The following is a 16,309-nucleotide window of genomic DNA, read 5'->3' as shown; positions in this document are numbered from 1 at the left end:
AATGCCTAATTGCCCCTAGCGGTCCTCTTGTGCCCACATCTCAACATGTTCTCTATTTAACACTGAGACACCAATACAGATGCGCCTCTTTTCAGGGACTTTTGCTTTTCTTGCTCTTCGTGTTCTTTTTCAATTGTGCAACCCAGATAATTGAAAATAATCTCAGTTCGAGACTCACTATATAGGTGCTGGTCATAAAATTAGAATATCATGACAAAGTTGATTTATTTCAGTAATTCCATTCAAAAAGTGAAACCTGTATATTAGATTCATTCATTACACACAGACTGATGTATTTCAAATGTTTATTTCTTTTAATGTTGATGATTATAACTGACAACTAATGAAAGTCCCAAATTCAGTATCTCGGAAAATTAGAATATCAATTAAGACCAATGCAAAAAAAGGATTTTTAGAAATGTTGGCCAACTGAAAGGTATGAACATGAAAAGTATGAGCATGTACAACACTCAATATTTAGTTGGGGCTCCTTTGGCCTGGATTACTGCAGCAATGCGGCGTGGCATGGAGTCGATCAGTCTGTGGCACTGCTCAGGTGTTATGAGAGCCCATGTTGCTCTGATAGTGGCCTTCAGCTCTTCTGAATTGTTGGGTCTGGCGTATTGCATCTTCCTCTTCACAATACCCCATAGATTTTCTATGGGGTTAAGGTCAGGCGAGTTTGCTGGCCAATCAAGAACAGGGATACCATGGTCCTTAAACCAGGTACTGGTAGCTTTGGCACTGTGTGCAGGTGCCAGGTCCTGTTGGAAAATGAAATCTGCATCTCCATAAAGTTCGTCAGCAGCAGGAAGCATGAAGTGCTCCAAAACTTCCTGGTAGACGGCTGCGTTGACCTTGGACCTCAGAAAACACAATGGACCAACACCAGCAGATGACATGGCACCCCAAACCATCACTGACTGTGGAAACTTTACACTGGACCTCACGCAACGTGGATTCTGTGCCTCTCCTCTCTTCCTCCAGACTCTGGGACCTTGATTTCCAAAGGAAATGCAAAATTTACTTTCATCAGAGAACATAACTTTGGACCACTCAGCAGCAGTCCACTCCTTTTTGTCTTTAGCCCAGGCGAGACGCTTCTGATGCTGTCTCTTGTTCAAGAGTGGCTTGACACAAGGAATGCGACAGCTGAAACCCATGTCTTGCATACGTCTGTGTGTGGTGGTTCTTGAAGCACTGACTCCAGCTGTAGTCCACTCTTTGTGAATCTCCCCCACATTTTTGAATGGGTTTTGTTTCACAATCCTCTCCAGGGTGCGGTTATCCCTATTGCTTGTACACTTTTTTCTACCACATCTTGTCCTTCCCTTCGCCTCTCTATTAATGTGCTTGGACACAGAGCTCTGTGAACAGCCAGCCTCGTTAGCAATGACCTTTTGTGTCTTGCCCTCCTTGTGCAAGGTGTCAATGGTCGTCTTTTGGACAACTGTCAAGTCAGCAGTCTTCCCCATGATTGTGTAGCCCACAGAACTAGACTGAGAGACCATTTAAAGGCTTTTGCAGGTGTTTGGAGTTAATTAGCTGATTAGAGTGTGGCACCAGGTGTCTTCAATATTGAACCTTTTCACAATATTCTAATTTTCCGAGATACTGAATTTGGGACTTTCATTAGTTGTCAGTTATAATCATCAAAATTAAAAGAAATAAAAATTTGAAATACATCAGTCTGTGTGTAATAAATGAATCTAATATACAAGTTTCACTTTTTGAATGGAATTACTGAAATAAATCAACTTTGTCATGATATTCTAATTTTATGACCAGCACCTGTAGGTGGTGATTGTATTCTTCAGATGATCGTTTTTCAAGATAAGCAATCGAGAGGCTATAACTCTATTTGGACAGCAGATGTCACCAGAACGTAAAGTCGTAACTCCTTTCCATCAACACAGGCAGCAAGACAACGCGTGGCATGCTTGAGTAAACGGAACCGGGTGACGTCAGTTTTTGAAAACTCACGCTTTTCTGACGACGAGTCGAAGTTAGCCCTCGGCCCCAACCTCACTGCTTAGGTTGCTCGCTGAAAATTACAAACACTTTTCCGATGCAGGGCAAGCTTTGGTCGCTCTTTAGCGTCCTGTCGCGCACAGAATATTTGAGCGGGTCCCGTTTCAGCAGCTCCGAGCCGCTTCACGTGTGCCGCTGCTCACGTCCCGCACTTCATCCAGTGCGCAGGATTAAGAAGGGGCGGGGCTATTCTAATTTGTGAATGACAAATCGAGGGTGGGTATTTGCGTGGAGGTGGGAGTGAAGAAAAAAAGAAAGTAAATACTGCGAAGCTCCGAGGTTTGTTGCTGCTGCTGCTTCTGCTGCCGCCTGGCAAAAATACATGTCCGATCAGCGGGTGGCGGGATATGGCGAACATGACCGCGTTGAATGCTATATTTTAAGCCGAGACAAAGGGGGCAGGACTGGATTAACGGAATATTTGCTCCCTCTGTTTTGTTTTTTGTTAGTAACGGCACATCTGTGGATATTTGCTTTTGTGTGCATTATGAAGCCGTAAGAGCAAAACTGCTTGGATTTTTTTATTTTTGTTTACATTACATAGAAAAAAGGGGAGGGTACGCAACGTTTTAAAGGCAGGCAAGTCTTGGCATCTTGGCATTGCACACGCATCTTCCTAGCGCAACTGTACGCATTCAGCAAGAAGCATGACCATGTCAGTGCCGGAGAGGAATTCGGCATCCGAAGGGAAAGAAGAAGAAAGTGAGGATGAGAGCGAGATCTTAGAAGAGAGCCCCTGCGGTCGCTGGCAAAAGCGGAAAGAGCAGGTAAGCTGGCCTTCATGTATGCTGCACTTTCTTTACAGACAAATGCTGACTGCTAGTAAAACAGCTTTCAGATTTTTGAAAGCGAAGAGAACGACCCTGTAAGGCTGCGACGCTTCGCTTCGTTCGCTTTTCATTTCTTGTTTCTTTTTCCTTTTCCCCTCTCGCTTTATAATTGCTCTTACAGCACCTTCTTGATAATGTTTAAATTGAACTGCAGCGCCAATCTATTCCTCAGGTTGCACAGACCATGACCGGCTGAACAATCAACAATGCTCTGCAGCACCCAAGATAATGAATGCAAATAAATACACAAATGTACAAAAACGCAACGCGGTTTGAGTCTCCAGTGCCTGGTTGGGGGTTGGAAGGGGGGGGGCTGTTTGGGGGGGGGGGCTGGCGTCTGGCTACGTGCCAACACGAAACGATGCTCGTTGGCACCATGGGGAGGCGTTTGGGGATTGCACCGCAGCGTTGGATGTCGACTAATGCTTGGAATTTTAAACCGGCTAAGCATCACGAATATCTATTAAGGAAAGCCCCGGGGGGATTTGTGGTTACGTGGTTTGTCCGGCTGTGAAGAAAGTTCCAGACACCTCGCATCGAGGAGCTACTTGAGTTCGGTAGCCGCTTCAGAAACTACTTTTACTGAGTTCACTTCACACACGCGCTCCGCCAATCGCACAAGTATCTGGTTAAATGTGTATTACAAATCAGTGCCGAAATAGAACAAATGTGTTGGGAACGTTAAGACTACACAAACTGAGACAGATCAATAAAATATCTATCTATCTATCAAAAGCGTAAACGATCCTTGCTGATCTCAGATACATAAAAAAAATGAATGCAAACAGGAGAAAAGTTATCATCTGTCTTTTGGGATTGTTAGGTTAGTTAATAGCCAAGTTGTCCAAAGTATTTTATTGAACTACATGACTGAGTAGATTCCTATGACCCCTTTTGTAGTAGAGTGCTTTCTAGCTTCAGTTTTATATTCACTTTCCTTTCATTCCCAGTGATGTTGTCAAGTACGTTTACACTGCATTACCTAGATTAGCTCTGGTGGATTAACCTCTGAAAATGTAAAAACTTGGATTAGGTTCTAGTGTCTTCTATTCAGGATTGGAAAGGTTCATTCTCCTTGGTCTGTCGGAGTTACGACATGCCTTTTAATTTAAGATTCTGTGTGAAGAGGTTTACCAATCCATCATTTTTAATTTTTTCTTCATTTTCAGGGGGTGATGCAGAAGCGTTGGACTTACTTTATTAATGACCCTATAAACCTAAAGAATCTATCTATTACAATACAATACAATTTATTTTTGTATAGCCCAAAATCACACAAGAAGTGCCACAATGGGCTTTAACTGGCTCTGCCATTTGACAGCCCCCCAGCCTTGACTTTCTTAGAAGACGAGGAAAAACTCCTTGTAGGGAAAAAATGGAAGAAATCTTGGGAAAGGCAGTTAAAAAAGAAACCCCTTTCCAGGTAGGTTGGATGTGCAGTGGGTGTCAAAAAGAAGGGGGTCAATGCAATACACAGAACAGAACAAATCCTCAATACAGTATAAAAATAAAAATTTTACAAGTACAGAGCAGAATTTAACAGTAGATGATATCACATAATACGATTTGGATTTGTTTAGAGTCCTGGAGACCTCATTCATCAAGCTGCCTCCCCCAATTGGCCATTCCACAGCTGAACAGTGCTTGGCCAGCCAATCCGTTGAAAGGAAGCCTCTACCTGACGATTCCTGCGATTCTCCATCAGAGATGACTTTACCTTAGGTAGGCAAAACAACTTGGCAGGTGGGCCGTGGCACCAAGTGCCACATTTGAGTACTGAGAAGAGAAACGGAACAGGTGAGGGTTAGTAACAAATTATAACTGTCATGTTACTTATGTTTTAGTGCTAATGGCTAACAACAGAGATGCAGTCTGTACAGTTAATCAGCAGCTCTAGTCAGGATATGCTAAACTGAAGTAGTGAGTCTTCAGCCAGGATTTGAAAGCTGAGACCGAAGGGGCATCTCTTATAGTAGCAGGCAGACCATTCCACAGTTTATGGGCCCCCTGTAACTAAAAGCTCAACCTCCCATTGTTATTTTATTAATCGTTGGAATCATAAGCAGACCAGCATCTTGAGATCTTAATGTACGCTCTGGTTTGTAAGTCATGATAAGTTCAGACAAGTAAGCCGGACCTCGGCCATTTAATGCTTTATACAACTCTTCCAGCACAGTCTTGTGCGCCCATTTTCCTTACAGCCAGTAGTGTGCTGCCTGACAGAACAGGTGCTATACGAAGGGTTAACAGGCACGACAAGTTCTGACCCTTTTTACTTTCTCGTAAACTGGCATTCTAAAGTATATACTGATGGTATCTATATTGCTTAATGGAAGGGAGACACAATTTAGGAATTAGGATTACAAAAATGTCTAATGTTCTACACTTTATTATTCTGACCTGCAAGATATTCTTAGTGGGAAACAAATACTTCTGAATTCTGGCATGGCGTGAATATACAGTATTATTAGGGTTAGGGTTAGGGTTATATTACATCCTCCTGAGCCTGCATTCGAGAAGAGCGTTAGTCAAAAATAAATAAAATTGAGTTAAAGTAAGTACCCTAAGATGGTGCTACATTAGGACAAGACGTGTAATTTTGGAACCAGCAGAGATCATTCTGAAGTCTTCATTCCACTGCATATGGACAGCATTTCTCTTAGAGACACAATGCATTCAAACTGTTCAGTTCGGTGCTGATGTACAGTAACAGCTTCTGCTTTGCTTTGGAGTGTTTTGCACTACGTTTAGATGTACTTGATGTTCTCTTTTACTGCTTTAGCATATGAATTTCAGTATTTGTGGTAGTATATTATGTCCTGCATGACTGATTTTTCCCCCATAGTTTTATATGACTGCACCTTCACATTTAGTTGAGAAATTAGAGGATATCTGTTTGAGAATTGTAAGCTGATAGACAGAGAGCTGCTGTGGTGAAGTAATTCCAGTTGTCTGGATATCACGTCCCAGCCGTACTCAGTCTTGCTTTAATTTGGAACTCCTGATGAGCTCTTTTGTAACAGACAGAGCCAGAGGGACTGTCATTATGGTACTTCTTGTCAGGAATGGGGACATCTGTACGAGAAATTGGGCATTCTAGTTGCTATTACGTCATTGACTGCCATCATAAATTTAGAGGAGCACTTAAAACGGCGGAGAGCAAGTCAGTGGTCACTGAAGGCCATGTGTGCCTAACGTCTCTAAAGATTTTCAGTCATAACGTTCATTTACATAATCTTAGTGAGTCCGGGGCAGTTGGCAGCTTGCTCCTGCGATGATCAGTCACCTAGTGTGACGTACCCAGCGGCTCACACCAACTAGGTTACGACTCCTAACAAAATCAGACAGGTGGTCTTTAGTCGTAGGAACGGCTGTGTGTGTAAAAGAGCTGATAACCAATCAAAGCTCATCCAAAAAGTACAATGCATATAATGTAGGGATGAGGAAGAAGGAACATGGGAGTTTTGTATGGAAGATTATTTGTGTCAAAATGAAATGCAATCTAACATGTTAACTACATTGAAATGCAATACATATGCAAGTGGGACATTTAGTTTTGGTACGGAATTATCGTGGTCTAATTAAAAATATATCAACCAAACGATTGATTGCTTTTCACTATGGCAGGAGTTGTCAAACCTGGTTCTGGAGGACCACCATGGCTGCAGGTTTTCATTCTAGCACTTTTTTTTAAATAGTGCCCTGTTTGTGCTGCTAATTAACTTCTTGTGAATTCATTTTAATAATAATACATTTTATTTATTCGTAGGCGCCTTTCTAAACACTCAAGGACATCGAACATTAGATAAAGCAAACATTATAAACAAAACTAAAATACAAAATTTAAATGCAGACAGAGCAATTGTAGTCAAAGAGAAAAAGCAGTCTTAAACAAATGAGTTTTAAGTTTGGATTTGAAAAGTGAAAATGATTCAATATTTCTAAGCTCAGATGGTAGTGAGTTCCAGAGCTGGGGAGCAGAGCAACTGAATGTGCCATGGTGGTAAGACGGACGAAGGGGACGGTCAAGTGGATGGAGGAGGAGGATCTAAGGGTGCAGGAGGGAATGGCAACATGGAGGAGGTCAGACAGATATGGAAGGGCGAGGTTGTGGATAGCCTTCAAAGATAACAGAAGAATTTTGAATTGAATGCGGAACTTAACTGGAAGCCAGTGAAGCTGCTGCAAAACGGGAGTGATATGGTGAATAGAAGGGCTTCTAGTAATGATGCGGGCAGCTGAGTTCTGGACCAGCTGAAGCTTATAAAGAGATTTGTGAGAAAGACCAAAGAAAAGGGAATCACAATAATCCAGACGAGAAGTGACAAGGCTATGAACAAGGATAGCAGTAGTGTGGGGAGTGAAGGAGGGGCAGATACGATTAATGTTAATTTTAATTGAATTGCTTTTTAAAGATATGTTCCCCTGAATTTCTTCATTGTTTCTCTGAACTGCGTCATTTCTTTCCTTAAATGGCACCCAAACAGAAATGAAATGTGAAGTGAGTGAGCCAACAGAAGACAAACTAAATCAGGGCCTCAAACTCCAAACAATTTCACTCCAACCAGCTGCTTAATGAGGTGCTGATTCCTGTCGTTAATTAAACTTGCTCTTTAACTCCATGGCTTGCTGCTGCTCTCATTGTGCAATAGCAGACATTTCTGAAATTGTTGATTTTCTCTTTCTAAGAGTACTGTTAAAATGTTTTGTGGACCTGAGCAGATCGACATTCCTGAGACCTTCATCTTCCTTTATTTTCAGATATTATATGATGGACACCAGTTGTTTTGGTTCATTTTATATCTCATTATTGTTTGGCAGCTAATTAAGGAAAAAGAAACAATTAAGGGGTCTGAGTCTTCAAGAGCAAGTCAATTAAAATGAATTCAAAAGAAGTTAATTAGCAGCAAAAACAGGTCACTCATTAAGAAAAGGGTTAGAATGAAAACCTGCAGCCACGGTGGTCCTCCAAGACCGGAGTTGGCGACCCCTGCACTTTGGCACACAAATTTTGTGTCAGTTTGAAATGCAATACAAGAGCGTATTTCATTTTCATTTGTGTCCATAGATCGCACGTCATAACTAAAAGCATATTGCATTTCGCTTAGAGGCTGCTTCGTGTGGGGCTCTTTTTGATCGGACACCACGCTTTAGTCGTGCTAAAACTAAATTTAATCAAATGACCAATCAGCTTCAAAAGATGGGGCGCATTTAATTTGGGCATTTTTGGATCACCCAAACAGAACTAATGTCACATGTTCTATATTCACGGAGCTGGACAGTTTGACATCTGCAGCAGAGCGACGGGCGCTGAGCAGGCTCCTGTCAATCGTGGATAATCCACTGCATCCCCTGAACAGGATCATCTCCAGAGAGAGGAGCAGCTTCAGCGACAGACTGCTGTCACCGTCCTGCTCCAATGACAGACTGAGGAGATCGTTCCTCCCCCACACTATGCGACTCTTCAATTCCACCCGGGGTGGTAAACGTTAACATTATACAAAATTATTGTCTGTTTTACCTGCATTTTTATTACTCTTTAATATTGTTTCTTTATCAGTATGCTGCTGCTGGAGTATGTGAATTTCCCCTTGGGGATTAATAAAGTATCTATCTATCTATCTATCTATCTATCTATCTATCTATCTATCTATCTATCTATCTATCTATCTATCTATCTATCTATCAGTACAGAATGGAAAAAATAAAAATAAAATAACAAGGCACTGTGGCTGAACTCCTTCATGCAGCACGTTATTGACGGTCAGGTAAAGGGACGAGCGAGACTGTGCTGGAAAGTCGGCACTCAGTCGCTAAATCTGACATGGCCAGCGATCTTCAGTCATGGTCAGGCGACGGGATCAGCAACTGTCTGGCATATCCTACGACTAGAAGTTGCACAACGTTAACTCGGCCTACTAAATTTAAGGTACTGGTTAGTAAATTGAAGAACTCAAAACATTTGCTGTAGACTTAACTGGAAGAGCTGAATTTTGACATCTAAAGTACCAAATGATGAGCTAACTGATTTGAGAAATAATTTAGAAGAGGATTAATGATTGGCCAATAATCTCAAGGTGCCAACATTTGGCATTTACAGTTTAATTTACAGATAAATTCGAGACAATTGGCAACTACAGCATTTTACTGATTCAAAAGCAGCGTATTACATGAACAGCATTCAGCTTGTTAAAAATTTTAATATGCTAACAATTTTCACAAGAAAAGCAGCTAGCCTGCTGAGAGCATTATCATTCAGCGGCCACCACTCAGATTAAAGTCTCTAAAGTGATGCTCTTGTTCTTTTCCATTAGAGTAGAATTCCTGGTTCATTTGTTCATTCAGTGATATCCGTGACTCTAATAGTATTATCTGTCAATCGATACTAATAAGATACTAACAGATGGCATGGAAAGGTGGAGTAATTTTTGTAAAACTGTTTGTGAAGCCGCCTGCCTTTGCTAAAACATTTTCTTCTTGCACTTTTTCTCAGTTACCTCCATGCTGTTTTGATTTTACCGCCCTTATAATATTGACAGTGTCTCAACGAAACTGAAATATTTCCAGTTGCTTCTTAAATTATTTTGTATTTCAGTTTATTTTATTGTCATTCAAACCATACAACAAGGAGTGCATGGCTGAATGAGTTTCTTCAGGCTCAATGTACAAACTCAAACGTGGAGATAAGTGCACGTTATACAGCAACAGACAGACAGACAGAATAGACGGCATAAACAGAATAGATGTGTAATTCAATAGACACATTGGTGAGTAGCTGTAAAGTGTTCAAGTGACAACAAGCATTGACATAATGCACACAATGACATAGCAGCATTTTGGGAGCTGTGAGATTCCGAATATATGTGTTTAAACAGTCTGTCTGTGTGTGTGTTCAGGAATTTAACCATCACAATAGGTCAGCATGTACAGGGTGGCCCATATTTATGTTTTTGATTGAAAAGGCGTTATTGTCAGGAAACTACCAATGTTATCATCAAGTAACATAATGGAACATGAACATTAAGAACCTTAAATGATTTTTCATCCCCTGTTCTCCATGGCGTGGCCCGCCAATGAGCCATCCAGATCGATAACATGCCTGAAGACAAAGAGCAATGTTGTCACAGGCGGCATGGCACATCTGTACTGGTATCCTCTGAAATTGTTCTGTGATAGCTGCACGTAGCTCAGCCACATTGTGGATGTGATGTTGATACACCTTATCTTTTAGGTAACCCCACAGGAAAAAAATCTGGTGGAGTCCAGCACATTGTTACTCCCATTCTCTGATGCCATTTTCAATACTTTTCACGCAGTAGTTTAAATTCTACTGCCCTGTGAAATGTCATATACATAAATATGGGCCACCCTGTATTTGTTGTTGGTGGGAGTTGAGTAGTCTGATGGCCTGTGGGAAGAAACCCCTACTGAGACTGGACATTTTGCACCACATACTGTGGTAGTGTTTGCCAGAGGGCAGAAGTTTGAACAGTCCATAGTCTGGGTGGATGGAGTAGGCAGCATGACAAGTACAGATCACGTAGAGACGGGAGAGTGGTCCTGATGATTTCTTCTGCCATCTTCACCACTCCCTGCAGGGACTTCTGAAGCAGTGCAGCTGCCATACCAGACTGTGAGGCTGGTGGTCTAGATGCTCTCTATGGCGTCTCTGTTGAATATTGTGAGGGCAGAAGGGGGAGGTATCCATCGCTGCTGTGCTTTCTTGGCAAGGGAGGTGGTGTTTGTAGTCCATGTCAGGTCATCCATGATGTGCACCCCCTGGAATTTGGTGCCTCTTTCTGACTCAACAATGATGCCATAGATTATAAGTCAAGTATGTGCCATGTGTTTCCTCTTGAAGTCAACAACGATCTCCTTCGTTGAGAGGTTGTTGTTGTCACATCAATCGAGGAGTTGGTTCACTTTCTTTCCGATGGCCATGTCATCATCGTTGTTATTGAGGTCCACCACCATTGTGTCGTCTGCGAATTTAATGGTATGATTGGTGGAGTCATGCCTGGCACAACGGTCGTGAATCATCAAAGTAAACAACAGAGGGCTCAGAACACAGCCCTGGGGGACCCCGGTGTTCATGGTGATGGCCTCAGAGGTGTTTTTTTCACCATGAAATGTGTGGGGTCTGTCTGTGAGGAAGTCCAATATCCAGAAGCATAATAGGGTGTTGATGTCTAGTGAGTCAAGTTGTTTTTTACCAAGTGCTGGGCATTAATTGTATTAAAAGTGGAGCTAAAGTCAATAAAGAGCAGCTACACATAACTGCTCTTATTTTCCAGATGGTCCATGGTCAGATGGATTCTTGCTGATATAGCGTCATCTGTGGAGCAGATAGGGCGGTACACAAACTGAAGTCGATCGAACATTGCAGTGAGTTTGGATGCTGTATGGCACAGGTGTCAAACTCTGGCCCGCGGGCCAAATTTGGCCCGCCGTGTAATTTCATTTGGCCCGTGGGGCAATATCAAATTAACATTAGAGCTGGCCCACCGGTATTATACAGCGGCGGTGTTGCTGTAACACCGCATTCACTGCGAATACTACAAATCCCATAATGCTCTGCGGTTGTTTTGGCGCGCCAGCTTTGTGTCAGTAGATTTCTAGCAAGCAGCGTTCTTTCCAGACGTGCTGCGGCCCAATACTACAACTCTAGGTGTCACTGTTTTACCCCTACCAAAAATGACGAAAAGGAAGGGAGAAAACAGAACTTTTCGGGACAGGTGGGAGACAGAATATATGTTTACGTATCTGAAAGACAGACCTGTTTGTCTCGTTTGTGGAGCCAACGTGTCGGTACCTAAGGAGTACAACCTTAGGCGACACTATGAAACGAAACATCAGGACATGTACACGACTCAAAGGAGCCAGAAAGTAGAGGAGATGAAGAGAGGGTTGGTTTCACAACAAAATATGTTCAAAAAAGCCACAGCACAAAACGAGGCTGCTGTAAAGGCGAGTTATATCGTGGCAGAAGAAATCGCCAAATCAACCTGATCCTTTAATGAGGGAGAATTTATTAAAAAGATAATGCTGAAAGTTTGTGACCAAGTGTGCCCAGAGAAAAAACAGGCCTTTTCAAACGTAAGCCTGAGCAGGAACACAATAGCGGAGCGCATATGTGATCTTGCCACCAATCTGCATGACCAGCTGATGGAAAAGGGGAAAGATTTTGTTTCTTTTTCCCTCGCTGTGGACGAGAGCACTGACGCGTCTGATACTGCGCAGCTGTCAGTCTTCATCCGCGGTGTCGACTCAAAAATGTGTGTTACGGAGGAGCTTTTGGGATTTAAATCCATGCATGGCACAACCACAGGGACGGACATTTTTGAGGAGGTTTGCAAATGTGTAACTGAAATAAACCTGCCGTGGGATAAACTCGTGGGATTAACCACTGATGGTGCGCCAGCGATGAGTGGTAAAAAGAATGGTCTGGTGGGCAGGATGCGTGAAAAGATGCGGGAAGAGAACTGTGCAGGTGAGCTATCGGTTTATCACTGCATTATACATCAAGAGTCACTGTGTGCTAAAGCCCTAAAGATGGAACATGTTATGACCACAGTAACACAAGTTGTTAACTTTATAAGAGCCAAAGGTCTGAATCACCGCGAGTTTAAGTCTTTTCTGGAAGAGTTTGGTTCGGAACACACAGACGTGCCGTATCACACAGAGGTGAGATGGTTAAGCCGCGGAAAAGTACTGAACAGATTTTTCGAGCTGCGTGAAGAAATATGTCAGTTTCTGCAAAGCAAAGGGAAGGACACAGCAGAACTCCAGGAGCAAAAGTTTATGTGTGAGCTGGCCTTTCTGTCTGACATCGCAAGCCATCTTGATGCGCTGAACCTGCAGCTACAGGGGCGGGGCCGCATCATCACCGAGATGTACTCGTCAGTGAAAGCTTTTAAAGCTAAACTCTGCCTGTGGGAGAATCAGCTGCTGCAAGGAAACCTTGGCCATTTCCCCTGTTGCCAAACCATAAATACGCAGATCTCTACCGCCGTGTGCGCACAGTTTGCTGAAAAACTCAGTGTACTCGGCGCTGAGTTTAACCGACGATTTGGCGACTTTGATGGTCAGAAATGGAGATTTGAACTGCTTAGTAATCCCTTCGCAGTCGATGTGGAAAAAGCACCAACTAACATTCAAATGGAGCTGATTGAACTCCAGTGTGATGACACGCTGAAGTCAAAGTATGATGCTGTTGGCGCCGCACAGTTTCCACAACACATCCCTGACACAATGCCTCAGCTCCGCACCCAAGCTGCTCAATTGCTCTCCATGTTCGGCAGCACTTACCTATGTGAGCAACTTTTCTCCTCAATGAAGATGACGAAAACATCTCACAGGGCACGTCTCACTGATGAACACCTTCGTTCGATAATGAAGGTTGCCTCAGCTCAAAGCCTGAGCCCCGACACTGATGAACTAGCATCCAAGAAAAGATGCCAGGTGTCTGGCTTGAACACACCATGTTAGATCAGTGTGTCGCAAACTGAACAGTAAAAAGGCCTGAATGATTGATTTATGTATTAGCCAGTGGAAAAAGTTAATGTTGATATTTAGCAAATTGAAAAGAGGCATTCATTTTTTATTTAAATGTTATTTAATATGCCATTGATGTTTCTTCGTTTGTTCTTTGACAGTTGATTTTGCACTATTAAGTTAAGTTAAGCTATAAGCATGGCTTGTTCCATATTCAGTGTTAAAGCAAATCAGTGTAGCAAACTGAGCAAAAACATTTTATTCATGCACTCTTCTCTTGCTACTTCAAGGCTTGAATGTTTGATTCATTCATTATTGTTATTTTGTTTTCAAATGTATTTATTAGCCTGTGGAAAAAAGTTTATTTTGATATTTACCTCAGAAGGCTGCAAATAGAAAAGAGGCATTCAATTTTTATATTTAAACATGAAACTCGGGTTTGCATGTCATTATAAAGTTATATAAGCCTTGCTTGTTCAATTTTCAACGCAAAACTTGTTTGGGTGCCTATTAAAAGGTAATTTTTTTCAACCTTGGCCCGCGGCTTTGTTCAGTTTTAAATTTTGGCCCACTCATTATTTGAGTTTGACACCCCTGCTGTATGGCAAAACACTTCATCACGATGGGGGTGAGAGCTATTGGGCGATAGTCATTGAGCGTTGATGCTGGTGATTTCTTTGGCACTGGTATGATAGTAGTGGCTTTGAAACACGGAGGTATGATGGCTTGCCTCAGGGAGGTATTATAAATATCTGTAAGGATGTGCATGAGTTGGTCAACACATTCCCGGAGTAATTAGGGGAAAATTATCTGAAATTTAAGTCCCATAAACTCAAATTCTAGAAGATAATGTGAAGAACTTATGATTTGAAGTTGGCATGGGATCTTTTTTTTGTTTCAAAGATAGATGGATCATTATTACAATGTATTTTGAAAAGTTAAAGAAATTACTGTTAAGAATGATAAAACACAATCATTTACCTGTATATTTGTGAATCATATCAGCCAATCTGTTTCGACTAAATGAGCTTCAAGAACTACTAATCCTGTCTGTGTTTGAGTGGGAAATGAGTATAAAATTGCACCGAGCAATTTGACACATTTCGGCCTTTTGTAAGTGACACTTTTCATAACCTCCTGGGTCATTTTGATACGGATCCTACCAGACTGGAGCAGTTTTGAATAATAATACTTCAGACTTTATTGAAAAAGTGTGGAGATCAGTTAATCTGAATGCAGAGGCTGAAAATACAGTTTTACACTGAGGATGAACGTGTGTCTTGCTACTAGGACTTTGAGTGCTTTCACAAGAGCTGGAATGCCATTTCATTGTACCAAGGAGAGTCACATGATTAAATTACTGATTGACCCTAGCAAACACCTCGAGGGTCCACAGTTTGACGCATGCTTTCTTATTGAAAGCTACAATGAGAAGTGAAGCAAAATGACACCTTTTATTGGCTAACTGAACAGATTACAATATGCAAGCTTTCGAGGAAACTCAGGGTCCCTTCTTCAGGCACGTTGTAGTACAGAAATTGGAGCTCCCTGTGTTTATATAAATGCTAGGAAAGAAACAAAAATCTTTAAGTGGGCCATCTTCAGTGTCAAAAATTAACTGACCTCTTCAGCCTGAGATTCATTTAGCGGGAGAGGAGAACAATGTCTGGTTAAGATCTTTTGATAAGATAACTGTCCAACAAAGTCGTTTGAAGTTTCTGATGAGTTTTTCTTACAATGAGGATCTGTAATCAAATCGTCTGGGTCATATCAGGCCATAAAACTCTTGTGTCTATTTAAACCTTGTTGTGAAAAGTCAAGCAAAATGACACCTTTTATTGGCTAACTAAAAAGATTACAATATGCATGCTTTTGAGGCAACTCAGGCCCCTTCTTCAGGCATTTAGTTAGCCAATAAAAGGAGTCATTTTGCTTGACTTTTCACTACATTCATAATGGCTAACACGGTACAACACCCTAGTACTTTAAACCTTGTTGTAATTTGTTAAATTTTACCATCAGTTTCACTTCCCACTCTCTCCTCTCCTGCTGTGTCTTGAAGTTCTCATTGCATCCATAATGGCTAACCCAGTACAACACCCTGCTACTTATTGAAAGCTGGAATTTTTAGTGCTCTGTCACCTTTAACTCTGGTGCATCTCCTTCTGTTGGTATTGATAATTTATTGGAACACAAATTGCCTATAGCACTTAATATGAGTCAGATGATGACTCAGGCACCGCCGAGAGTGGCAGCCTTTTCAGCAGCTCCGTGTACATGTGAATTTCCCCTTGGGATTAATAAAGTATCTATCTATCTAATAATGGTCAAGCTGGGAACAGATTTCCCTACTTTGTACAATGAAAAAATCAGCTTTTGATACGTGTGAATTTAACTTTAATGGGCAATTAAAAAAAAAACAGCTTTCTGGGTGCTTTGCGGCCTGTGTGTCGTGATGGGGGCTCGTCTGGCATGTGCATTGTTGACATGCTGTGTTAACAGAAGTTATTGCCTTGCTTTGTTATATTTACTCTTTGTCTTCTGAGTGCTTTTGACTCCCATTTGTTAGAACTGCCACATCATCAGTACTGGTAACCCAAACAAAATATTATTGTATATTTTAGATTGAAATATAAAAAATGGGGGGGGGGGGGCGGAAGGAGGTTTACAGTTTCAAGTATGTGAGGCTGACAATTTCAGCCGTTACAAGATTATACCTCAGTGCACTGTGCCATTGTGACATTCTTGAGTTAATAAAGCTATCGGGATAATCATAACCTGCTTGTCTTTTTCCATACCTACTTTTGCCCACCCCTGTATAATGGAGGTACTTGAACGTATCTGAAATCTTCAATGAACATGTTGAGAAATATCTGAAATTTTGAGCCTTTCGACTACTGATTATGATTTATGACCTAATGTTTTTGGTTTTTTTTTTGGTTTGATATGTGTGA

At 41.7% G+C, this 16,309-nt stretch overlaps 1 protein-coding gene across 2 annotated transcripts in view; it reads left to right on the top strand.

Annotated features, from left to right (window-relative positions):
* The first annotated feature begins 2,233 nt into the window (after nt 1–2,233).
* Nucleotides 2,234–16,309, top strand: part of LOC114653738 (nuclear receptor-binding protein 2-like) — a 263,493-nt gene continuing 249,417 nt past the window's right edge. The window contains exon 1 of one of the 2 annotated variants that reach the window (XM_028804227.2): nt 2,234–2,798. In XM_028804227.2, the coding sequence (XP_028660060.1) occupies nt 2,679–2,798 (120 nt within the window). In that variant the 5' untranslated portion in view covers nt 2,234–2,678. The remainder of the gene's footprint in view (nt 2,799–16,309) is intronic. The other variant, XM_028804225.2, reaches the window with a different exon arrangement.

The sequence above is a fragment of the Erpetoichthys calabaricus genome, chromosome 6 (assembly GCF_900747795.2).
Source record: "Erpetoichthys calabaricus chromosome 6, fErpCal1.3, whole genome shotgun sequence".
NCBI lineage: Eukaryota > Metazoa > Chordata > Cladistia > Polypteriformes > Polypteridae > Erpetoichthys > Erpetoichthys calabaricus.
This window is presented reverse-complemented; position numbering and strand designations above follow the sequence as displayed.